This window comes from Rhamphochromis sp. 'chilingali' (assembly GCF_963969265.1).
Source record: "Rhamphochromis sp. 'chilingali' genome assembly, chromosome: 6".
NCBI lineage: Eukaryota > Metazoa > Chordata > Actinopteri > Cichliformes > Cichlidae > Rhamphochromis > Rhamphochromis sp. 'chilingali'.
In genome coordinates this window covers 15,247,752-15,274,129 of record NC_137933.1, presented here as the reverse complement: position 1 = coordinate 15,274,129, position 26,378 = coordinate 15,247,752, and the positions used below count along the sequence as shown (strand labels likewise).

Genomic DNA, 26,378 nt, shown 5'->3' with positions numbered 1-26,378 from the left:
CATATTTTAAAAATCAACTTTTTAGCTCAACTTTATACAAAACAGTTTCTCCATCTTGTGCTCCACCAGGAAAGAGCACTTTTGACTTCCTGTACAGCGCTCAAGCTTGACCTGCTTGCATTTCTATGCCAAAACACTTACAGCCTTCCAGTCATTGTATGTCTTCTGTGTATTTAATGGGTTTGACTGTCCAAGCATAATACAATCATATAAACACATCAGTGTTCAAGCTGAGACTAACTAGCTTGAATGTCCTGCCGCATACTGACAAACACAAATGAGAGAGAACTAACTCCTCGGTAACCGTTTCGTCTTGATCTACAGCCTGCGCTGTAAAAAATGAGAGTCATCATTTAAATAGGAAGTGTACCCGCTCTGCAAAAATGATATTGTTACCTAAAAGATTATAAATGAGGTGTGTAATAACTTCAGAAAACTGGGCTTCTCCAATATTTCCACGTTAATTTACATAAACTAACTAGGGCGCCCCTGTTGATCAGTACCCATCAATAATGCTCATGACTTCCTACATTCACTACTGGCATGCACAAAACTAAACCCGACAGTCTGTAAGAGATGCAGTCATTCAGAAGCTTTTATTGCCTTGTTAGAAATTATGCAGCGAGACGTTCACTGCCAGTACCTGAACTAACCTTCCACGTCTTTTGTGCAGAGCAGCCACCCTGAAAACCTGACCAGGGAAAGAAAAAAATAAGCCAGACAGTAAATAATAAAATAAAATAAAAACAAAACCTATAGTGTACATCCGTGTGTATCTGTAGAGGTAAGTTAATAAAGACTGACAAATTATGGCATCCAGTTATTCAAAATAAGGCAAAAAGGACATAAACATAAACACAATGATCTATGATCAGATATCTGACACTAATTACAGCTATGTAAATGTTGACTTCATGTACTAAGATTAACTTCATGTACTTTGTAAAGAAGACGCCGATTTCAAGTTAAAACAGTCCACTGGGGGAGTTTTACTACAATTCAGAATTGCTTCGTTTTTTTTTTTTATCATTTTTCCTTTAAGTGTTTAGACTTTTGCTAAAATTTTCCCCCAAATTCACAGCCGCTCAAATGCTGCTTCAAAGTGTTTTCCACAAATCCTGAAGTTCTGACGGTGAAATCCTCGGCACTTCCATTTTTCAGGTTTCTAAAAACGCCTCAGAATTCACAAGACGTAAGGCTAACATGATCTCAGTGTCCTCGTTAGTAGCTACAACCGTGGGTCGTGTGGACTTCACTGCATCCTATCACTGCAGAATAATGCTTGTTTGTGTGTGTTTGGTTGACAGTGATCAAACAGACGTTCATCCTCTACTGCTTGGTCTGCTTCAGCTTCTCGATGTGATGACAGAGCTTTAGCGCAGGGCCCAGCTTCAGACCCATGTACTTCATAATGACGTCACTGCGCAGCAGCATCAGTGCCTTCCCATCAATCTCCTGTAGGGATAAGAGGATGTTTTCAGCTTGGTACGTACTTCATACTTTCTCTAAAACCGTCTAATAAAAATGTTAATGACTTTAACCAGACAACTTCCTTTAGCACAGCAAAGTAATGTATTGTGTATACTACTGTAGACCACAAGAGGAAGATCAGAGGTCGTCTTCGTCCATAATGTATGTTACTTAACATTTCAGTGCATGGCTGTTTGTTGAATTAAAATAAAATGAATTTTTATAAAAAAAGAGTGAGGTTAATTTAAATGAAATACTCACGTGTTTCCTGAACAGTTCCACATGCGGCCCGAGAGTGTGGGGATCGGCTTCTTGGACAAACCGTATGACATCATCAACCGACCAGGAGGAAGCGCCGTTTCCGGAAGCATCTTTGTCCTGTTTCATGTGGTCTGGACCTGTTGTTGAGCTAGCTGCTGCGAAGAATGAGAGCAAAAGGAAGGAAAAATAAATGAAGAATTATCAGAAAGGAAAGAAATGATCCCTGCAATAGTTTGATGTTAGGGTGAGCTGTTAACACGGCCTTGATATTTGTCTCAAAATTTGTAAAAAAAAAAAAAAAAAAAATTGGGTTCACAATAAAAGTAAAAGGGAAAACAAAACCCACGAGGCGAATATTTGTCTGTGTAGTGGTTAAAGAAAAACCTGGTGTGTCTGTGACTGTGTGTAATTAATCCTACCCTCCACTCGTCTGTGTGCACACACTGGGCCAGGTTCAGTGGGGTTGGAGCTAACTCGTCGGAGAGGCGGCGGCGTCTGTGCGTGTCCGGGGTAATACGGACGCTCCCTCTTGGCTGCTCTGTAGTCTGGCGTGTTGTGAAGAGGGCGGGGGCTCGGAGTGGGATCCTTAGAGGGATCGTTGTTAGGCAGGCCGTTCTCAGCAACACACAGTGGTTCTGTTTCAATAAAGAAAGAGGAGGAGATTAAGACTTCATGAGTGCAAGAAGAAAACTGGGGGAAAAAGCACGATGTACACAATGACACGTTGACAGACTCATTAAACAGCAGCGTGTCAAAAACTTTACACTACAACACACCACACTCCATCAAAGCTCGTAATAAATTTGAAAGCTTAAAAGCTCACAACCTTTAATCTTTCTCTTTAAAAAAGCTCTTCACTTTTACAGTCAGTACATGCACACATTTCCCCCACCTGACTTGGCCCTATTGTAGAAGCGAGAGTTGTTGGTGTAGGGGCTGAAAGGCTGCGAGCTGAAGAGACTGTCACTCTCCAGATGTTGGCACATGTTCTCCAGGAACCGCAGCACAGAAGAAGCACTGGAGGCAGAGGGCAGCTTCACATAGCGGATACCATGCTCTGACCGCACTGGAGGCAAAACATGGCAGCTATTAGTTTGCATCTGAGTGTGCGTGCGCGCACACACAAACACACACACACACACACACACACCACACAATATGCATTCACAGCTAAAGAAAACAGCAGATGGTTTTGGGTTAGCAGCACTCTCCATTTATAAACCTGCATATTTCACCCCATCCCACACGGCACAACACCCTCCCATCCAAGCCAAGCCTGCACAAATCCACAAATTAAAACCCCTCTCCCCACCCAACCTCTCCCATAGCCTTCCCGATCCGACCCCCCGAGGGAGACTCAATCCCAGAATCCCAAACCAGGTTAGACACACATGTCACTTCTTATTACAGACACAGTGCTCACATCAGCTGCTGCCACAGGCACCATCTTTTATTCCACCTCTCTCCTGCCTCTCTCACACACACACACACACACACACACACACACACACACACACACACACACACACACACACACACACACACACACACACACTCTAGGACGCACAGTGTTGGAAACTCGAAATTAAAGGCGCTGTTTTATAAGATGTGATAATGATTGTGAAAATATGCTCTTGACAATTAAATACTTAACCATCATTTTTTTGTCACTTTTTGTAACAATTACAGAAAAAGGACAAAGCATTTTACTCAAATACATGTTAGATGTGTCATCGACCTTCATTGATATCGATTATTAGATATTATATTGTTCACATATTATTCCATGGTGTTCTCCTGATTTACCTCTAATGACTTCTCCTCCTGTATGGGACTGGCTCTGCAGAAATGACAGCAGTACAGAGGGCTGGTATGTGCAGTCGACGCAGGCCTGAACAGCCTGCTGAAGCACTGCGTTGACTGGAGCTGGACCGAAGTGGTCTGGGAGTTGCTGCACCAGTTTTCGATCAAGATGCGGGCCGTAGTCACCGTGCTTGTTCACATAGACACACACTGAGATGGCACAAATACAGGAAACATTTGCAAAGAACACAAAAGAATTAGACTTAAAAAAAAAAACAGATAGCAGAATACAAATTTTAATTGGAGTTTGATCGAGGCTGTTGTTACTAAAACTTAAATCGACAATTTATATATAGACTTTAATTTAAAACAGATACATTCGTTTCCACTCCGTAGCACATTATGATTGGCATGTTTTGACAATCTGCAGTCTCTCATGTACACAATCCTTGATTTAGTCATTTGTAGGAACCTATTTGAGTATTCTTGGTTAAAGCTCTACACGTACAAACTGCAGACAGACATGCCCCAAAGCTACTTTAGCATTGCATTAGTTGAAGGCTCAAGGGCATTGTAATCCTGAAAATTGAACCACTGATTCACTCTGTTTTTTCCAAGAATTTCTCTGTATTTGGTTGGATTTTCCTTCCCTTGGTTCCATAGTCCCCTCTTAGCATGCTGAAGCATGCTTCCTCTGAAGGGATGGTAACCAGATTAACCAGGTGATGAGTAATGGCTATGGTTTGTAGAAACAGAGAAGAGGTTTTTGGCAAAACTTCATAATATTCAAGGTGCATGGCAAAGGAGCATAAAGTCTGAAGTGGTTCTGTTGTATAAAGAACAACGTGACTACCTTCATCAGGGCCAAATAATTTTTCCATTGGTGGCTCATCAGAGAATACTCTTCCTCTTACTTACATCTTCCTCTTCTTTGTTATGTCCTTTTAGTGCCATTTGGTCCAATTTAAAAAAAAATCATGAGAATAGATAATTCATGCTACAATCCATCAAAACCCCAACATACTCTAATCTCTGTAAACAGAGTAAATGTAATCAGTTCTGCTCATTTCAAGCTTCTTCCATTTCGCACAAACCAGGTTAGACCCATTTCGGGTTTCTGTTAGAAGTATGATAGGGAAAGAAAAACAATCACAATTTCATCTAATTCATGTTAACGTCTACAAAAATAAAGCACACAAAATAATTTGATCAACCTTCCTATAAATATTTAGTATTGAGGCATTAAAATCTGTTTTGGTTTAGGTTTTTTTTACCTGTGCAAACTACATTTGTGCTGTTGTTAAGGTTGTTGTTGTCCGCTGAGACGTGGCTGATACTCAATCTGGTCTCTGGAGGTGGAGCTGTAACTGATGACGCCCCCAGGGACTGTACCACCCGAGGCTTCTTCTGAACCAAAAAACAAACAAAGCCTTTCTCAGTAAATCTCAGTAACCTACCTACAAAGGCTGTTAGATAATCATTTATTAACTGTCTCTTTTAACTCTTCTTCACATGGATGGCACTGCATACAGTGGCTTTTAAAGTAAGGACATTTTTACTTATACTTTCTTTTTTTTTTATCAGTAATCAACTCTTGACTATTTTCTCTTTCTCTAAACCATTTCTGACATGGCAGAGTCACTGGCCAAGAGACTGTGGCTCTGGTGACATCTCACCTTGTTCTTAGGCTTAGGTCCTCTCTTCTTGTGTGGTCTGGGGGCCAGTTGAGTCTCAGTGCTAGTTCTGGCCGGGCTTTGTGACGCTCCATTTACCGCTGCTGCTGCTGCAGCTTCTGCCGCCGCTTTCAATAAAGCGATAGTCTGGGATTTGGGACGACGACCGCGAACACCCTTGCGTACAGGGAGGGGAGGCAAGGGGTTTGGCAGTCGGTACGAGGTCTGCATGGAGGAGGAGTTAAAAGACGAGCGACGTGTAGATGAGGTGGAAGAAACAGGGGCAAGCAGGGCACCAGGGAGGGTAACTGGAATAAAAGAGGATATGGAGAGACAGAATAAGTACATGGAAAAGATCTGAGAGATATAAGAAATCAAGATACTTCTCATTACTAAAAAGATGACATTCTAAAAGCTATTGGGCTGCAATTAGCTGCATCTCTTTCAGTTAACTTTTAACCCCGTAAAGCCTGAAACATGAAATAATTACTAGAATATCCTAACTTTTTAAAATTGTGTTTATTGAACCTTCTGACCTTTGAAAAAAATGAAGTGAAATATTAATCAGCATATGTGACTTTTTGTGCACATTTTTGTGCAATTCATTGCTTACAGTAGTTCATGTCTCTTATTGGATGCGTCAGGTTTTTTAAGGGGAAAGAAAAAAATCACACTGATGATGTAGAGGTGTCAAAAACTCATGTATCAGATGAGCTCCGTTTGGAATTACAAGGTTAACAAAGTCATCTTTATTCAGATTACTTATGAAAAAAAGGAAAAGCATCAAATAAGAAGCTAGAACCAGCAGATTTACGGATTTTGTTTGTTGCTTAATTAAAATGATTATTTAATTATCAAAATATTTGCAGATTGACTTTTATTCAGCTGGCCAGCTAATTATTCAATAACTGATGGTGCTTTACACACAGCAGCGCCCTAATCATATTTACTCTCCACCCATACAGAGGCTTTAAATTAAGATGTGCAGAGAATCCACTTTGCTGTAGGTCGTTGAGCCAAAGCGTGGAAAGCAAAAGTTAAAAGAAACACAAAAGCTGCGGGAAATGAATAACTGAGTCCTGCAGAGGAGATTTGTTTTGATTTTTCAGAGTCCCCTGGGATTGACAGGTCCTTTGTCTTCAGCTCCTCCCCGTTCTGAAATCAAAGTCAAAAGTCACGAGTCCCCAGAGAACCGCCTGAGTTTCCATTTTCATTTCAGTTTCACTTTTCAAACAAACAGAGAATTGTATGATTCTTTGTTATTTTGTGAGTTGGGACCATAATCTTTTGGCTACTTTCTCAAAAAAAAAGAAAAAAACAAACAAAAATAACAAACGCAACGATACATCTAACCTATATCTGAAATATTAACCTTAGGGGAAAAATAATTAGCAAAGAATACTATATTAATAAAAATAAGACATATATAAATATACAGTTGTAATGTTTAAGGTTTTCAATGGCTTTTCTTATTACTTAAGGATGTTGTCAGATGTTGTGTAAACTGTAAAAACTAGTCACTGACATCAGTATTGTGAAATGTTAGTACTGCACACAGGCTGACATCCAGCATGGGATAAGCTGGGGTCACGTATACGTGCTTCCCCAGAACAGAGACTCATGATCTGGCCTTCATCCCTTATGTCAAAATAAAAGACTCCACCTCCTCCAACCCAAAACAAATGAAAAAGAAATGTTGAAAAACAATCTTAACAACTCACATACAATTTCCAACTTAAAACGCTTTATTTGAATATACCTGAAAGAAATAACAGGTACTTTAAATTCCAATCAGCAGGTGTTAAAATAGTAATAAAGTGACAAGGAAGTGAGAGGAAAGGTAACAGCCCCTGGTACACAAAAATATGACTATGCAGTGGCACCAGCAGCCCTTTTTCATTTTTCATTAGCCTCAGCATGACACTGTGATAAAATCATATAATTATCAGAGTAAATGTGTGAAAGAAATGTAGCCAGATAACAGAAAAAGAAAGAAAGAAAGAAAGAAAGAAAGAAAGAAAGAAAGAAAGAAAGAAAGAAAGAAAGAAAGAAAGAAAGAAAGAAAGAAAGAAAGAAAGAACATCTCCTATTTCAATACAAATGTATAGCTTAGTGAGAGCAGGGGCTTGAGAGTGCATGTTAAAGCTCTCAAGGGGCGAAAGCTTTCATTAGAGCCCTTGACTGAAGCAATATGGAGCGACTATGGAAGGTCTACGGTATTCTCTGAGGGGCCAGTCTGGGCGCCCTGAAAGCTGCTTAATTGGGAAATGACTGAAAGTGGGCGTAGAAGAGAGCAGTGTCTTATTTCAGGGGGCGAAGGCTCACTTGCTCACCAGGAGCGGTCACACAAAGCGAGCTCAGAGAGCGGCGGCGATACCAACCTGCACGCACAGCGGTACGCTCATTCACGCTGAACTCAGAGTAGAAACCCTACAAAGGCAGATCAAAATATCTTTGCAGGGTACCAGTCAGTATCAGCGGGTTTAATTCACCGTAGGGAATCTCGGTTGGGACTCTTCTCTGATCTTTCCCCGCTGCAAAAAAACATAATCCGGTCACATATGTGACAGCTACCGACGCCACACGTAACATTTCCACACTAGTGATTAATGTCATATCCTAACACATCCTGGTTTTGTTGTCACATAAAAAAAAAATGATTGAGCTTTTCAAAAAAATTTAAAATCTGCTTATGAAGTACTTTCATTTAATGCTGTCACTGTGGCAGTATCGCATCATATTGGCTGTCTCAGTCTGTTCCAGCTGCACGGTGAAGCTATATGTTTACACTGAGCAAAGCTAACCCGATACCCTCACACTGAAGGTCATTTCACACCCTGTGGATTTGAAGTTTCACTGCACAGACTTAATGATGCTTCAAATTTAGGAGGCTGCATGCAAAAAAGGCTTAAACAGTAACTGCTGTATGTCCACATGTGAAGACAATTCAGTGCTGTGCTGGGAAGCTGTGGGTCCTTGCCTTTATTCGGATTTAACTTTGACTCGAGCAACTCGCGTAAAATCAGGAAGGAGTCAACAGATTACGATAATTAGCCCAAGTTATTCACCTAGCCCCAAAATCTCCCAGCTCAAAAGCCTAACCCACAAAACTCAGACGACTCAATGAGCCAAACTACAAACACTACAGGACACCACCAGAGGTCAGAGCTGTTTGGGTGATCCACACAATATTAGACACGTGATCTTGAGGCTAATCTGTGCTGTTAATGCATCACAAATAAACAATCTATCAGATGTGTCTGTAACAAAGCACTGTTCCTAGATCCAGCAATCACATTACAGCCACTAATCGCACATAATCACATCTCCTGCATTACACCAATTCTTTAAATATCTGCATAGCAATTAAAAAAAAAATCAGTGTACCTTTTCATGTGCAATCAAAATGCCTTTATCTGGGTTTGTGTACATTTTGTAAGTGTGTAGATTTGTATATTTTCTCAAATTCATTCCAAAAAGAGACAAGAAGATTTTCATAATATAGTTCCCTATTTAGTGGTCTCATAGTGGGCATGTGCAAGAGTAAAATTATACTGTTAGTTGAGTTTTACACCTTAGCCAGTGATGCAAAGCAACACAAAGCGTAATACAAGAAGTAGTGTCACGGGTTAAATATGTAAAATAGCACTTTTTTCATTGGTTTTAATAAGTAATGTGTATGAATACATTAAAAAACCTGCGACTGGTAAAAGTCTGGCTATTCTAAGGTGACAAATCTTAATGAGACAAGGAAAAACCTTTTTTTAATTTGTTGTTTTGGGGGTTTTTTTGTTTTGTTTCTGTATCGTATGAAAATCAGTAAATAATAAATACATAAAAAGGCAGGGACAAAAAAAGCAGCATGGCTTGCACAATGGCTAAAAGGGATTTAAAAATAAGACCAATAATAATTTTGGTTAAAAAACAAAGGCAAAACATCAATTTCAACAAACAGAAACAATAACAACAAGCAAAAATAAATAATCCCAAGTTTCCCAAAAAAAAAGCAACAATTCTTTTTAAAATGTCTGAGCAACACATGACTAGCATGTATACAATGTAACCAAACCGAGCCATATGGTACTGATCATGACTATATAAGTCCAGCTCGACCCACTGACCTGTGTAAGAAACCGCCTGAGGAAACACGCATGTTTGGCGAGAGTGTGTGTGTGTGTGTGTGTGTGTGCGTTCGTGCACGCATGAGAACGGCATCACGGAGCGAGAAGTGTGTCTGCTGTCTGGGGGGTGGGGGAAGGGGCCCCACAGAGTTCCCTCTCATCTAATTACACCACAGACACACACACACTTACATGTAGAGCACCCTCAAAGCAAACAGTCCATTCACACACGCACACACACACACACACTTACAGGCTGTTCCTTTGAGTGAATTTATTGCAGTGTAAAACTCATCGGCTGCAGATTTAACTGTGATACTGTGTGTAGAAAGCAGAAGGGGAAGTTGGTTGTGTGTGTGTGTGTGTGTGTGTGTGTGTGTGTGTGTGTGTGTGTGTGTGTGTGTGTGTGTGTGTGTGTGTGTGTATAGTCCCAGAGTCTTTGTCCACACACACACACAAAGTCTTCATCTTCAAAACACACAATATAAAACAATAAAATGAACTGACTGCATGATTACAAAAGTCAAAGACAAGTGCACATATAACAGATCTGATGTGCATTAATCGTTCCCGGAGCCTTCTGCAAACAAAATCCTGATGCCTTGCACACAGAAAGACATGATCAAAAACACATGGAGCTCTAAACTTAATTACAGCCAACAATACTGTTAAATCCTCAGACTCTTAGTCAGTCTGTCTGGCAGCAGTCACTGGTCTCTAACAATGAATGTGAATGAATGCAAAAAGACTCAAAAAGTCATCAAGCTAAACAAAGAAAGCAGCTTGAACCCCTCACACCAAACAAGTCCTCTACACTTGTGAAACAACTTTTCTGTGAAATGTAGGATCACTTTTCACTTCCTTTTTTTTTTTTTTAGCTTTCGATACAGCAACACCATAAAGGGAATCGGGAGTTTTCTAGTAAACTACACAATCATTTCAATTATATTAACAAGAAATTATATGAACGCACTTCTACTACCACTACTTCCTGTTTTGAGGAAATTCATGATTGTGTCCAGCATTGTTAATTTGTTAGATTCTCAGACATGTTTCAGTTAGAAAACAGCAGATTTGTAAAACACAGTGAAGCACAGCGCACTCAGAAACATGTTACTGCTCCAAAATCAGACAGCAGATCACTATGTGTGTGAAACTGTAGCTCACATCAACCTCACAAGAAGTTTTTCTTTCATTTGCACAAGCGCAAAAAGAATATTAACTTGATAAACAAAGGCGACTCACCAGGAAATCCTCGGCAGGGAAACGAAGAGCTTCACTTCTGCAGTTGTGGCTTTCGTAGTAGTAGCAGTATTAGTAATACTGGAAGTTAAGGCAGCCGCTAGCCGATAGTAACAGTAGTGTGTATAACAATACTAGTGAGTGAGAACAGTTGCTTCCTGGTTCTCTCTTTGAAGCAACTCTTTATTCTTTCAGCCTGTTGTTGATTTCTGTCCCAGCCTGTTATTTCCTCTTCTTAACTTTCTCTGATATCCTGTCTTCATCTGTACTTTGTTGTCTATTTTTTGCGCCTCTATCAGCTGCTTTCTCAGTTTGCCTCCGTGGGTCTTTCCTCTCTCCGTCTCTCTAGCTTTCTCCCGGCAGAAGCCCACAACAAAGCCCACGCTGCTCCTGCTTTTGCCATTGGTCGAAGCTGCTGCAAAGCTTCCCTCCCAATGAATGAGCAGGCGGGGTGAGGGGTGAGGGAGGGGTGGTAAGATTTGCATAGGGGTTTTGGGAGGAGTAAAGAAAAGGAGGGAGGGAAGGAAGAGTGGGTGTGTGGAGGGAACTGAGTTGAGCCCTTTATTAGTGTTATCTGTAGGCTATATCGACAGTCTACATCAGTCACCTGCTTCTAAGCAAGCCTCTCGGGGAGGGGGGAGATGAGGGAGGGGACAGGGGTTAATGGTGGGGCTCCGGAGCGGATGGGGGATGGGAAAGTAGGGGTTGTAGGGGGGGAAGAGAGGTTAACCTGGATCAGAAGAGTCCTGATTGAGACGGGTGAAAAGGGGCAAACTCTTGGAGTTGGCGCACACACAAGCAAGCTCACACTCAACATAGAAACACACACACACATACACTGTCGCAACCAAGGAGCACCCACACCCCCCACCAGTGTAACCCTAGCCTATTCAGACATTCCCTGATGAAAGATGGTCAGGTCCAGCATCAGGAAGCAGTGGCATAGTCGGATAGCACCCTCACTCTGGAACAATGCGGAACAGAGCAGCCAGAGGAAGCCAGCATGGGAAAAGTCCCTTCAGAGACAACTTAATCTGTTTCTAAAGGGAAAAAAGGAGTGCTGATGTTGCAGATTCAAGAAAAAAATATTTTCTTAACTCTACAGCACTAATAGACCTATGTTCATTTGATAACATCATTGTTTTTTATGTCTGCTTTTGCAAGAATGCTTTCTTTCCTTTGCACTGATTGTTACTGAATGTCTAAGTCCAATATCTTCCTGCTTGTGTGCCCATTAAGCATACTGCGGGTATAAAGTGAGACTTAGAAATAATTAAAGATGTGTAAATCCTGTGCATAAGAATCTAAGACGACGAGAAGTATTAATTTGCCTCAAAACAAACAAAAGATGACTGCCGTGTGTCAACGTGTGTCAACGTGTGCTAACATGGCGACGAGCTCTACCCTTCATGCATTATTCAGAGAGAAGAGACAAATAAACTAACACAAAGACGCATCACACCAAAAGTTTAAAAAAAAACAGGCATAATGACAAATACTTACAGTACAAAAAGGAAAATAATTACACCCAATCTTGGCGTCCCCTGTAGCTTCTTTCAAAAGTATGTAGCAGGGTCGCAACAGGAGAATTTTGATGAAAGCTAATGAGAATTTTTAAACGTAGTAGTAATTACAGAGTCTCTCACTCCTGTTCGCACATGCACAGATAATTATCAGCTCATTAACACCTCAACCAAGCCCTACTTATTCACTTATTCGCATCCAAACATGGTAGCTGTCTAGTGGTTTACATTATTCTTTTTTCTCCCCCTCTTCAGAGTGCACACAAAGGGAAAAAACCTCACGCACACACAGACTTGGAGATAGTTTCACAAAGAAAGGCTGAGACTCTGGTTTTGATCACACTAAAAACAGATGTTCAAAGCAGACGTTTTCTCTCTAAATACCTTTGTTTTTGTTGTTTTTTAGTTTTTGTTCTTACCTTCTGTTTTCATTCATTTTTCTAGCATATCCTGTTCTATTTTAGTCGCTGGTTTAGATTGTTTGTGTGGGCTTGTTAGTGTCACTGTTTGCGTAGCAGCGTTTTACCATTAAAAAAGCAGCACTAATTCACTACAAACCGTGAGTAAATCAGGAGCTTAAACAATGGCTGGCGGAGCAGCACTGTTAAATCACTCAGCTGTATTCATTTCAGATGGAAAAAAGAAAAAGTCATCTGGAAGAATTCAGGAGTTACAATGACATTTCACTGGAAGAATGCACAAAGTCTGCAGATGAGGCTTTCTCTGTCCTTCTGTTAACCCGTCTGTCACACTCAAAATTGCTTCCAAATGGAATAACTAACAATGGCCTCATTGCTGTAAAACTGAAGGGGACTGCTGGATGTTCACTCACTTGCTTAAACACACTAAACCACATAATAAAAAGCCAGGTTTTGTCAGTTCGGGAGGGGGGGGGGGGGGGGGGGTGTCACTTTTTTGTCACTTTCTGCAACTTGTCAGAGTTCATATGAATCAAGACGATTGCACACTGGCTGTTTGAATTCAGTTCAATTCAATTCAATTCAATTAGCATCATTGTCAATGCCACAAAAACGACGAGACAGCGCAGCATCTCCATAAATTACAGCAGCAGTTAGGTGCGATATTCACACCTAAGAGTTCACGTTATAGTTTCCAGTCTTCTGAAGGTCTTTTTAAGTCTTTGGACATTGGCCGCTTTTCACTCATTTTCCATCTAGTCCTTCTACCTGAACATTTTCACATTTATGTTTCTTTTGTCATTGTTTAGTCACTTAACTAACCAGTGAATCATTCAAGCACCTAACTCTAACCTAACCAGTTTATGTAATGTTTTTCTACACATAACATAAAACTTAATCGAATTTAACAAGTTTTCTGTTATGTGTAGACATAAGACAGGTGTGTTGTGGTTATTGTAGGTACTTTGTTACTAGCAGGCTTTTATTTAAAAAAAAAAAAAAACATTTCTTTGGTTGAATTAATGAAAACTGCCAAAGATAACACAGTTTGACAGGAATAAAATAGCATTTTTGGGCCATCAAAGTGATTCCCGAAGAAATTTTGACTGAACATGTTGCATATCTAAGCATGGTGTGCAGTGTGTCCTTAAACAAATTGAGGAAACTGTTCAATTATAGGACAAAAGAAGATGTGGTAGGCCTAACAACTACCTACAGCAGATAAACAATATTTGAAAGTCATGTCATTAAGACATAGGAAACAATCCAGCAAAGACTTCTGGCCCTTCAGTTGATCCGTCCAGAAATGGTCTCAAGAGTGGCTGCCAAAGAAAGCATTATTAAAGAAAGGAAATGGGGAGAAAACGATGAGGTATCCAAATTACACAAGAACTGGACTGAAAATCATCGGCAGCAGATCTGAAATTTGATGGTAATTCCATGGTTCTGCCATGGTGTGGCTCTGTATTTCAGCCTGTGGTATTGGAAAGCTTAACAAAATTGACAGAATTACGCACACAGCCAAGCACCACCAGATTCTGATCCTCCACTCAATACCATCTGGAAAGCATCTGATTGGCAAAAGCAGCTGGCATCCAAGAGCATCAAAGGTCTGGAAATCTCCTTCAAGAAACCTGGAGAACTATTCCTGAAGACTAAGAAATGACAAGCTTACCTAAGAGAGTTGAACAATAAAGGTGATCATACCAAATATTAAATTTCAAGCAGATATAGAATTGTACAGACTCTGTTTTTGCCTCATATACTGTATTTTCATTAACGTCTACACACATTTCAATAAATTGCTGTGCCCATTTCACACTTTTGTAGCAAACTATGAAGAAATGAGGGGGTGGCTTTCCCCAGAAATAAAGACTGTGGATGGAGAACGTTACGTAACGATGCCATTTCTCACCTTTGGTGATTAATATTTTGCCAGCTTGAGTGTAATTCACAGAGCTACAGTGAGATTTAATATCTTTTTAGTGGACAGAAACACAAACAAGCTGCAAACGTCCCTGCCCCAGGACTGCAAACATGCTCTGACATGGCACATAACTGTTGTCATCCATCAGTTATGTGGACGACCCACAAAAAGACAAAAAAGAAAAAGACACACACATGCACACACCTCCCTATTAATCAAGATTCTTGCTTTATTCAGTACCACAAGCTTCTTCAAACAGGGAACACCAACAAGTGGCTAAAGGCGAGGAAACTGCTAGATGGGAGCTGATGACCTTAACAGCAAACATGGGGAGGATTGATATTTATTACACCTGCTAAACTTTGTTTAGAAACCCCAGTTTCAGAGTCAACAGACTACCTCAAGAGCCATTCGTCAACGTGATTTTGATGGATGGCAAGTGTCTAAATAGCAGCCAAAGAAACTAAACAGCTGAACTCTGAGCATTTTGCACTGGATAAAATCACATGGAAACATGCTACGTAACTGCTGAGTGTAATTAGCACGTAATGCACGCTGATTGATAGTTAATAGCTCAGTGCTGCCCTCACACTAATAATAGGAACGGAAGCTCGAATTCCCACAGACTCACACTAGGACTGTTTTGTCCCACATGCCTCCACAGAAAAACGACACAGTACTTAAAGAAGCAGCACAGTGTTTTTCTGTCTTTAGATGTTTCACACAAGCACGCGCATTTGACAGATCTTCACATAGTTGGCGAAGCATTTATAAATATTTTAAGTATTTTAACAGATGAATTTCTTGCCAAACTTTCCACATCATTAGAGCAGTCTGAAACTTTGGTCTATGCCTCTCACTATCTCGTGGCCATGTCTACTTTGCAAAATTGTCACAGGGACTTACAGTACCGGATTAAATGCAAATGTTTTCAGATTTAATCAAACAAGCTTTCTAAGAAGCTCCCAGCAATTGAAAAAGCATTTTTAATAAGAATAAAGACTACACAAGTACTGAAAACTCATTAACAATAAAAATAAAAAAAAGCTACAAATCCACAAGATAGATCTTTAGTTTAAGTGGACGATTAAAGACACATAATTATTCAAACAAAAAATAATTATAGGCTTTGATAAAGATCTTCAACATTAATGATCTTTATGTTGTCATCTCCTGTGATATTTTTCCTCTCCAGTGTCCAGAGACATAAGCTCAATTTTCTCCACATACGCTGCACTAACGTTTAAGGCATTAGGTCTCATTGTACATACTTAATTCAGCAAAACAGGACAAATAAGTTCTCCCACATACAAAACCTTTCAGAGGATTATAAACTGAAATGTGTTCTTTCCGAGCGTACGTGACCAAAAACTGTATCTCCGTGGAAAAAATCAATGATTGCCGTTTTGCTCTAGCTGCCACACAACTTTGTCACGTCTTCAAAAGGGCAAGAAGGAGGAAAGAGCAGACCGAGCTACCGCACATTAAAACAGCCTGCAGTTATGGAAAGCAGCGCTAATGTATGATAAAAAGATCAGAAACTGGAATCTGCTTAAGCTGAGTCTTCAGGGAACTCTGCAGACTCTGTGTGGGGGTCAGAGCGGTGGGTCATAACCCCGCCAACCGAGCCAAGTCAACACACACAAAGAACAAATACAACTGAAGCCTTGACATTCCTAAACTGGTTAGCTTTACAGATTTTTTGCACTTTTGTTAAACAACCTTGACTACGGACCAAGACAGTCCATTGTCTGAAAAGCTTCTGGTGCTGCATAAACTATATTGATTACATTCTTATATTTATTTATTACAGTTTAATACATTATTTCCAACTCCTGCTGCTTGGAGCTGATTAAAATAATTATTGTGAAAAGGCTCTGCAAGCACCGCCTGCTATATGATTTCAGACAAAGAAACCATCTTGAAATATTTGACCTGTTATAAAAACTAAATGAGTAACACTTAAGAACAGGGAGCAGTGATTATGACATCTTTTACTGGTAATAACATCATCATGATAGTGATACTTAATCCGAGTATTTACATTTTATTTTATTTCAGTTATTTTTATAATCTCATTACACTTTAACTACAACTTAATCACACCATATGAGGCTAAAGCTTCACCTCAACTGGCTCATTAAAACTAATAATAGCTGATTAATAATGAATTAACTTAAAGCATTTTGCTCATAATGCTTGTGTAAAGTTACTAGATCAGGAATTATAAATATTGGACTGTTTTAAATGAGGTTTTGTTGTTTGTTTTTGTGAAGTATCTGAATATCCTTATCATTATATAAAACACTGTAACATCCTTAATGTAAATAATCAACCCACTGAAGGGAGAAGTTTTTTTTGTGATTGTTCTTAACTTCTGTTTTCAGCCATTGTGCTTCTCATATCCTGTCCTGTTTTAGTCACTGTTTCCGACTCTTTGCGTTGGTTCATTTGTCTGTGTTTATTTTACTGTTAGCCTCACTGTTTTACCATAAAAGCCTAACCGGGGGCAACATATACAAACTTGTGGCTACAAATCCTACGTAGCCTACATAGTACAGGTCCATTTATTTTCTTGCTGCTTATCCGACCAGGAGTGCAGCGGGACTGCAGTCTATCCATGCTGACACTGGGCAAAAGGCATAATTCTTAATTCCCTTATATGGTTTGCAGCATTTGAGCATTTGTGAGAATAAATAATAAGACACACACACAGAAATGCATATTAGCTGTAATACAATCAACACAAAATGCATCTATTCCTCACAGAGCTGAAGCTGACGGACCAGCTCACTCTCAACGTTCACACCACAACAAATTGAGTAACTGAATAAACGCAGTTAATTTCACTTAATCAAGTAAACGACTCGTTGCAAACTTAGCACCCTCACAGTTTGCCACAGATGATTTTTTATTCAAGATAATCCTGTTTGCGTCCCTCTGCACGTCTATGTAAATGCAGGGTACAGTTCCTGTTGTACACAGTGAATCTCTTACTAACCAATAAATAAAATGTCAGCAGAAATATGAAGAGAATATGACGCTAATCTGACTGAAAGAGTTTCAAATGTTTTCTGATGCAAAGTAAAAACTGAAGCTCTGACAGAAAAATAAGGCACTCCTATTTTAAGACAAAGCCTGTCTGTCTTTAAAATGGCGAGAGCGAGACTCGCGCTTCTTCTCGCTATTTAAGCGAAGTAAAAACCTCAAGCCTATTTAAAGAGAAGTGAAAGCACACAACAACTAGGTCAATACTTTGGTTTTTACAACCATGTTTCACGCACACAGCTATCTCTGCCACTCTGATCTCAATGTAATGCCACAGCTCCGACACACGTCAGCATTTATGCTCTGCTGCTCTCTAGAGGCCAAAACGTGTAGTGCCCGAGATCTGACCAAGATTACCAACCAGGAATAAATAATAGAAGGCTTGGTAATTAATTCCGTAAATTTGAGCCAAACTTCTCACATAGGAACCTTCCGTTCCATAATAACATGAATCCCATTGCTAAGATAAAATTACTGAACACAACAAACCTCTGCCTGCGTTTGTTTTTGTTTTGTTTTTTAATTTCACAAAAAAAATATATAATGACAGTGAGTGTTCAAAACATCTGGAAATTGTCCATCTGAGGACCATTCACAGAGAGCCAATTTATGGTGTGAAGTCAGTGGACACAAAGACACTGAAAGCTTCAGTGATCCAGTGGCTTTGAAACCAGGACCTTCTCGCTGTGAACTGTTAGCATCTCCCCCCCCCACCAGCCACCTAGTAGATACACCTATGGTATCAATTTCAAAATCCTACGTAGCCTTGTTCTAAAGTTATCGCATTCACAAGATTTTCAGGAAACTCAACCTCTGACCTAGAGGTCGAGGTCACTGGCATTCAAATAGATATACTTATGGTATCAGTTTGAATATCCCATGTCACCTCATTCTCGAGTTATTTATTTTAACTGTTTATTCACATAAACAGATTTTTTAAAAAGCCCTAAAAATGCATGAGAAAAAACATATGAACCAAAGCAGCACTCACAGAAGTTTCCGGGTGGCTGCAGGTTGTGTTTCGTCAGGGCACACCAGCCGACAGGGAAGATGTCTCTGGAGTCGAAGGGGCACCAGTAGTCAAAGGCGCCTCGCCAGCCGTCGAACATGACAAAAATCTCCTGACCTCTGACCTCACCCACTGTGGCAGGACAAATCAGGTAAGGGTTCTTCCTGTCCACTGCCTCTAGCTTCATACCAGGCTGAAAGTAGTTTTTGGCAGGGCTGGCAGGTTCCTAAAGAAACACGTAAATATACATGCAAATAAAATGAATCCTGCAAATCTAATGGAGCTTTATTTTAATGGCAGATAAACTGTGCAGAAGGTGAAAGTGAACCACGGAGCCCACATACGGAGTAAGATTTCATTGTGTGATTAAAATGGACAAAATTAACTTAGTAAAGGCCGTGCTGTTGTTTGAGCATATAAAAAAAAATCCCTAAAAAACTGTTTACTATTACAAATTTCTATCCAGTTTTTAAACATTATTTTCACTAAACATAGCTGCCCTCTTCTTTTTTGTCATTACCTTCTTAAAAGCCGAGGCTGGGGCCATCTCTGCACCGCTGAGCGTCCGTAAGAGGAACATGGGCCAGGAGGAGGCATTCATCCTGAAACCTGTACACAAGGCCAAAACAATTCAGTTTAACCTGATTGTTAATGCTGCAAATTACTGACCAGGACTTCTCTTCACGTTCACACTGGATTTCTACATGGTTCTTCCACAAATATGATGAAGCACCTTTAAGTGCAGGATATTTTTATTCTGTTTATTTTAAAATAGGACTCAATGTCACCAAACTGCACTTAAAGACGAAAACATTTTCAAGGAACACTTGTGCTTTTCCTACTATTACAAGTCGAAACACACATACAACATAACATACACCCTTTTCCAACATACAGTCACTGGGAGAGTTCAATTAGGCAAATTAAGTACAAAATTATTTTGTGTATGCTCTAAAACCAAATAATACCGATCATAATGTTATGTTTTCAATGCATTATGTACATGCTTCTCATATTTTGTTAAATATATTTGAGTAAGTTTTTAGTTTCTAGGAACTGTAATCATTCAGATATTTCAATTTACAAACAAACACTGAACGTTACATGGAAGTCTTAATAATCCAAATTGTTCCCGGTAACAGCAGGAAGGCACCCACCGAGCGGCGGCTGCAGCATGTCTCCGTTCCTCTCGCAGGTTCCTATTGGCTGGATGTCCAACGAGTCGACCAGCCGCCAGAAATCGTTGGTGTTGTCGCTACCATCCAGACGCAGGCGTAGCCGAGTGCCCATCATCCCCATCACCGTTGCGATGCACACCGAGTTAGAGTTGCGAGGGTCCCGTGCTTCAAGTTTCATACCTGCCTTGAAGTCATTGGTGGGGGGGACTCTGGACTGCAAAGGGATACCAACAGACCTTCAGTCATCGCTCCTTGAACATGAAAGATGAGTCTGCTAATATTCCTCGAATGTGTACTGGCAATAACAACTACAAGAAAAACAGTTGTTAGTAACCGTCTTAGTTTTTTGTGACTTTTGCAGCCTGTGTTATTTAGCCCATCTGATTATATTTGACGCGGTGCCCGAGAACCACTTTATGTCGTTCAGTATACAGTACTGTGCAAAAGTCTTGAGCCACTTCCATTTCTTTTATTTTTCCTGGAAAACAGGAAAGAGGTGCAGCAATTTTTTGAAACATGTGCACACACACAAATGGAAACACAGTATATAAGACAAAAACGGAGCTTTTACAATTCTACCAAGCTGGAAAGCTAATAATTGGTATGACCACCTTTATTCTTCAGTACAGCCTGAACTCACTCAGGCAGCTTGTCATTTCTTTAAGTCGTCTTCAGGAATAGTTCTCCGGGTTTCTTGAAAGCTCTTCCTTGGATGTTGGCTGCCTTTTGTTCTGTTCTTTGGGGAAGGCAATCCATGACTGATGACTGAAACACTCATTGTTGTACCTCTCTGCTGAACTCGTCTGTACATGCTGTAAATGAGACCTCTTGCCACTGATTTTCAGTCCACTTCATGAGTAGTTTGGCATACCTTCTCCCTGTTTCCCTATATTAAGAATGGCTTAACAGCCATTGGATCTGAAGGCTCAAGTCCATCTCTCAGGCTCTATGTCAGGTCCAGAATACAAAGAAATGAGAGGCAGAGGGCTCAGGAACAATCCTGTTGCACACATCCAGGTGATATGGATTGTGTGTTGCATGTAGATTGTGGTGTTTTGATCCTCAGTGACGTTGCTGCTGCTGCCACAGCGCTCTTTGATATTAATGCATGTAATGTTTGTAACTGTGATGTCTTTTTAATTATGGATGTATTTACTGACAGCTGAGGAAAAACACAGAAAACTTTCAAAAAGGATAACAAATGTTACAAACTGAGGAAATATTTAAGGTAAAAAGCCAGAATTAACTATTAAGGTTCATATTACAAATTGTGCTCATATGTTTGGGAGCCAGTCAAGGTTTTTCTTACAGTTATGTCTGGAAGGTTACTTTCAAGATGTAATACTTTACCAGTTTTTCATTTTTCTCAGAATTTTACTTATTAGATTTTGATAACTTTTTATTTTTCTAACAATTTAAACCGATGACATAAAGCTGAAAAATCCTTAAACCAGTGGGGTAAAGCTCATAAAAATGGGAGTTGTGCAAAATTCAGCTCTTTACTGGAAACCAATTCACTTGTCATGCATACGGCACCTTAACATTACATTTCGAACAATTCTATACTTTTAACTTTGTGGGAACAGTCTGGAGAAGGCCCTTTTCTTTTCCAGCATGACAGAGCCCCATTTGCACAAACAAAGGCCTTTAAAGGCATCGGTTGAAGTTTGGTGTGGAAGAACTTGAATGACCCTGACCTTAACCGCATCAAACACCTTTGGGATGAACTAGAATAGCCAGGCCCTTTTGCCAAACATCAGTGTCTGACCTCAAAAATGCTCTTTTGGATGAATGGCACAAAGTTCCCACAAAACACTCCAAAATCTTGTAGAAAGCCAGAAGAGTGGAAACTCTGCAAATAGGGACCAACTCCATATTAATGCCTATGCTTACTTCACAACACTGTGGATCATTGCATATGAAACAAACTCCACTCACAACACCGTGTTGACTGAAATGTTTCTTGTAAACAAATACTATATGTGGGGTTTTTTTTTAAATACACTAATCAGGAAGTACCTCTTTTGTCTGAAATCATCACAGAAAGTTTTTGTGCCAGGAAAGAAGCAATATGCTGAAAAGGGAAATTAATGATATGGCATCTTAAAAAAGCTTCTTAATGATCAAGTACCTGTTTGAAGCAAGAGGGCGACGCTGCAGTGGAGGACGTTTCTCTCAGATATTCCTCCCAGCTGAACGGTTCTGGCACAGAGGACGGAAACAAAACGCAGATCAGTCAGATACAGAACAGGTCAAAAAAGTGTAAAAAAAATCACGTGTTAAAATAAAACCAATCAACAAAAAAACCCTTGTAATAACACTAAGGCTAATTTAAGTGAAAGGAAAAGAAGCAATCCCCACTTTATATTTATAAAAGCAAAGTAAAGCTTAGTCTGCGCAGGATGTCAGAAATACACAAAAGAACGTGAGTAATACTGTTAGAAAAGCAGGGGTGCTTTTGTTAACCTACCCCGGAAACTTACTAAAAAAAGACATAATGAGTTACTAACTGTGGAAGTGGTGACACTGCAGTGGCTGGATTAATTTAAAAAAAGGTTTAAATTAGACTGATAATGAGAGGGTTAACAAAGAGGAGTGACAAGGCAGAGATCTGCACAGCTAACCATTAGACTTGTCAAGAGCAGAGCCCGCTGTGATGCTGCTCCGTCTCTCCTTCTTCTCCTCCTTTTGATCTGAAATCAAAGCGGTGATTGAACGGCTCATCAGAATTATGGAGCTTCTGATATACAGACTTTAATTACTGTGAGAATGAAGGCATTGTAACAGTTCTCAAACTACCTCAAACATACCAAACATAAAAGACTCCAATCGTGTCTTTGTTAAAAAAACAAAAGAAAGAAAAAACAAAAGAAAATCAGCGAGGATTTTGTTTTGGGATGTACCTTCTAGTTTGGGGTTTTTGGATCAAATTGGCACAAAGGCACTGTGCAGGCTTACCTCTGTGTGGCGTTCGGCCCATGATGACTGTGCTTCTTCGGGTCAAGTCAGGCAGGCAGCTACCCAAACAGATGCTAGAAATAACACAGTCAAAAGAGTTCATCTCAGTAGAGATCAAATGTAACCACTTAATAGCCACAAGCAATTTCCGTTGAGGGTTTTCATGTAACATAAACTTATACTTACGACAACATTAGAAATTTGATTATTTCAGATAATTAAATGGAAAATACTCTGTACTAAGCCCACGTAACAACATTAACAGATTATAAACTTATTTTAAAAATGCGTCCACTTTTTTTTCCACTTAGAAAGCTGACGTTCCTCTAGTTTCCAGAATATTGGAGAATTTACTTTGGAATACTACTGCAGCTTTATAAAGCACTAAATAGTTTAGAGCTAAATTACATTTCAGATCTGCTGCTACATTATGAAAAGTCCAGACCTCTCAGATTGTCTGGAACATGTCTGCTTGCTGTCCACAAGATTAAAACTATACACCGCAAGGCAACATTCAGTTTCTATGAATTACAAACTGGGGGGGAAAAAAGCTTTTTTTATAAAATTTTCTGTCCGTGTAGTAGTCCACTCTAATGTGTAATTTCCTGTTTAGTCTGTTTTATTTTATCTTGCACTCTGTTTCGTCTAAATCTTGTTGAAATGTCTTTTTAAGTCGTCTTTCGCCTTTTCTGTCATCTGTAAAGTACACCCATTTACCTCGTTGTTTAAAATTACTTCACAAATAAGCCTGCTTGACCTTTTTCAAAAATGCTGTGATATTTTGCTCACTCTCAACAAATCTCAGGGAAAAAGACCAAAAATGAAAAATGACTCTATCCAACTGTGTAGCCAAAGCCTACTAACTTACTCCTCTTATTGTGAATTACCTAAAAGCATAGTGAGCCGTGCTTTTGCACCAGGCGACCGTTTGTAACCATTACTTTGAGTCAAGTGCTTCTACAACCAATTGAATCCAAACATGGCTAAAAATAGTACCTACCAAACATAGCGTCCACACTTGTTTGAGTGCCAATTGTGGCACAATACAGACAAGTTAGGGAAGTACTGACAGAGCTGGATTAACATGTTTTAGTCATTTTATAGGATGAAAATCAGCCATTTCTCAAAGCCCTCTGTGTTATTTTTCTAACTGTAACCTATAATTTAACTAAACTTTCCACATTTAAATTTCAGGGGTCGTAGAGGATGCGCAAGAGCTGTTCATTGTGCAAAACAAACAATGAACTTCAAGCAGAGGCAAAGAGGTAAAACATGTCCAACAAATGCTCACTACCACTCATTTTAACTAGTTCAATTCCATGTGAACTCATCTGCTAGCAGCTTTTCAACCATTATTACTCCTTTTTCAAGAAAATCAAACTGTTACCACACTGCTTAAGCTCCGAATCTGGTCCAAAACCGAGGATCAATTTTAAGAGAAACTTCAGCACAGTGCCACTCCATGCAAATTCTGTACATAGCTACAGCTCAAACTGAAGAGAAGAAAAAAAATAATCCACAGCACACAAAAGAGACAAAAATACAAATTAAATCCACAAATCCAAAGGTTTAGATGTCTTCAGAAGCCTCACAATGTCTCCTTTCTTTGTGCTTCAAAGTTTTAGCATCTGCAATGTATTGTGGCCGACCCTCCCTCTGAAACCCCCCTCTCTCTAACCCCCCCTGTGCAATGAATCCCACTGAGTCAGAAGAAGCCATAAAGATTCCAAGCTGCCATAAAAAGCCATTAAGACGTGTGGAAGTGGGACGTCTGCTGGCAGACATGAAAAGGATTCCAGCTCCAGACCAGTTCAGTGTTTGCATTGGTTTGTCCGCCTTCCTCAAGAGGGTCAGACAAAACTGCCCCGCAGACCAGGAAGCACTTAATTTTTACAATCTCCATTTCCACTCATGCAGCCACTGATCTGGGATTAGTGCGATGTTCACAAAACGGAACAGTGAGAAGACGTGAAAAAGCCGTAACTCTCACTCAACAGGAGCTGTCAAAGTGTTTGTCACTGATTTTATTTTTATTTTTTTATAAGGCACACATGTTTAAATAAAAAAAAAATCTTTCTTATACTACAAACTGATTTTTGACTGTGTTATGTTCACTGGTCACTAAATTATTGGGATTTCCAGTTGTGGAAGAAAGCTAGCAAAGCAATAACAGAGGAACACAGAAAGTTTGTTTTGTTTCTTGACCAAAGATAAAAGAGGCCAATAAAACAAATCTCAGTCATCTTCCCCCAAAAGCTTTTTCTGACTCTTAATTAAGAGTCAAAGATACCTTGTTTATTTCTATTAATAATTAATCTAACTTCTTTTTTAATTATTAATATTTTTGTTGTTCTTTTTAGTTTGGGAGTGAAAATGTGGGAAAAAATGCTAAAATAAAAAACAAAGAAATAAAAAGTTTAAAACCAAAGAGTAATGTGGCGTAAAGGTTTGGGTTCTTATTGTTATTTTACTTTTAATTTTGAAATAAAATTTAAAGCATCACAAAAGATAAAGAGGAAAAATAAACGTGAGAGCAAAAACATAGTGGATTACAGTGCAGTACAGTAACGCTACACGTTCTTAACTGTAAACTGAGCATCTGGTAGTTTTGATTATTTCAGTTTTAACTGCATTTCAGAGACAAACAGAAAAAAATAAAGTGAGAAATTATTTATCTGATGAAGAATGAAGACGGTTGCGTGGACTCTCAACGACCAAATGGGGGAAGGTGACTTGCTGATTATTAGATAACATAATAACACCTTTACTCAACTGTTGAATAATAACTTGGTTTTTTAATTATGAGGGATGTTTATTTACGCTGCATCACTGTCTTCGCTTTTTTTTTCTTCAATAAAATGTTACAAGAGTGAGACGAGCTTCCAAAACCGGGTTTGAAACCACGCTCTCGGCCTGGCCTGGTGTTTCCTCTGTGAGGCAGGACAGTTGGGAGACAGGACGGTGAAGGGATCACATTACTGCTGCTGGGAGGCTGAGGGGTGTGTGAGCCGCTGCAGGGCGTCACCTCCGCGATCATAACTTGGGATTCTTTCAGACCCCATAACTTTAACAGCAAAATATTTCTTTTTTTTTTTTTTTTCCAAGTCAAACTGTTTTCGCAGCACCAGCATTAAAGATGAGTCGCATAAAAGCTTTGAAATGGAACAGCATGCAGGTTTAGAGGAAACAATAAATAAATAAAATTAAACGTGCATTGCTCTTTTTTTAAATTTGCAGCCTGTGAGGAGGGAGGAAGTTAAATAAGCTGAAGGTAGAAATTTAAATGTGAAGAAAAGTCTGTGACGCATTTTCATTTGGGTTATGGTCACATTTAGTGGGCGGGACAGAGCTCCTCACACGGGCTAAACACTGCTAACGATACACTGTATCCACAGCGGTGTAACTACAAGGCTGCAGGATCGCGCTAAACGGGTGTTTTTCTTTTCCTCCTCAGTTGCAGAGCAATCCTCTGCATTAGTCCAGTAAACAGAAAGCAAAGGGAAAGCTGCAGAGTTCTATGTAGCTACTGTAGGCAGCACCGAGCTGCCCGTCTGCACAGACTACAGTATAAACACTGCGTGCGCTAATAGTAGGAAAGCTGAGCGCTTTTGACCGCAGCACGGAAAACAAAACAACACACGAGACTAATAAAGAGGGATGAGCCGTACCAACCGTGTCAACTGGGTATTTTGATGCGAGACTCCTCACTTTCTATCAGATGCAAGCCGCCATATTCGCTGCAGCTT

At 39.7% G+C, this 26,378-nt stretch overlaps 1 protein-coding gene across 5 annotated transcripts; it reads right to left on the bottom strand.

Annotated features, from left to right (window-relative positions):
• Nucleotides 1-530: 530 nt before the first annotated feature.
• scml2 (Scm polycomb group protein like 2) lies at nucleotides 531-26,378 on the bottom strand. Of its 5 annotated transcripts, none has more exons than XM_080885600.1 (14): nucleotides 26,305-26,378; nucleotides 22,633-22,706; nucleotides 22,299-22,367; nucleotides 21,806-21,876; nucleotides 19,654-19,888; nucleotides 19,017-19,105; nucleotides 18,479-18,722; nucleotides 5,211-5,515; nucleotides 4,809-4,941; nucleotides 3,538-3,744; nucleotides 2,624-2,797; nucleotides 2,151-2,366; nucleotides 1,732-1,886; nucleotides 531-1,455 (listed from the first exon to the last, which is right to left on the bottom strand). In XM_080885600.1, the coding sequence occupies exons 2-14, from the start codon at nucleotides 22,652-22,654 to the stop codon at nucleotides 1,330-1,332; spliced, it is 2,046 nt and encodes a 681-aa protein (XP_080741726.1). In that variant the 5' UTR covers nucleotides 22,655-22,706; nucleotides 26,305-26,378; the 3' UTR covers nucleotides 531-1,329. The 5 variants fall into 5 exon arrangements, with proteins under 5 accessions (XP_080741726.1, XP_080741728.1, XP_080741725.1 ...); XM_080885602.1 differs by having other exon boundaries at nucleotides 26,301-26,319; XM_080885599.1 differs by lacking the exon at nucleotides 26,305-26,378 and adding an exon at nucleotides 24,020-24,280.

Coding starts and splice junctions, on each gene's coding strand:
- scml2 (XM_080885600.1), bottom strand. CDS start 22,654: ATGGGCCGAACGCCACACAGAG. Junction 21,877..22,298: donor TGCTCTTGACAAGTCTAATG/GTTAGCTGTGCA, acceptor CCTCTGTGCCAG/AACCGTTCAGCTGGGAGGAA. Junction 3,745..4,808: donor CACAAATGTAGTTTGCACAG/GTAAAAAAAACC, acceptor GTGCCATCTCAG/TGTGTGTCTATGTGAACAAG.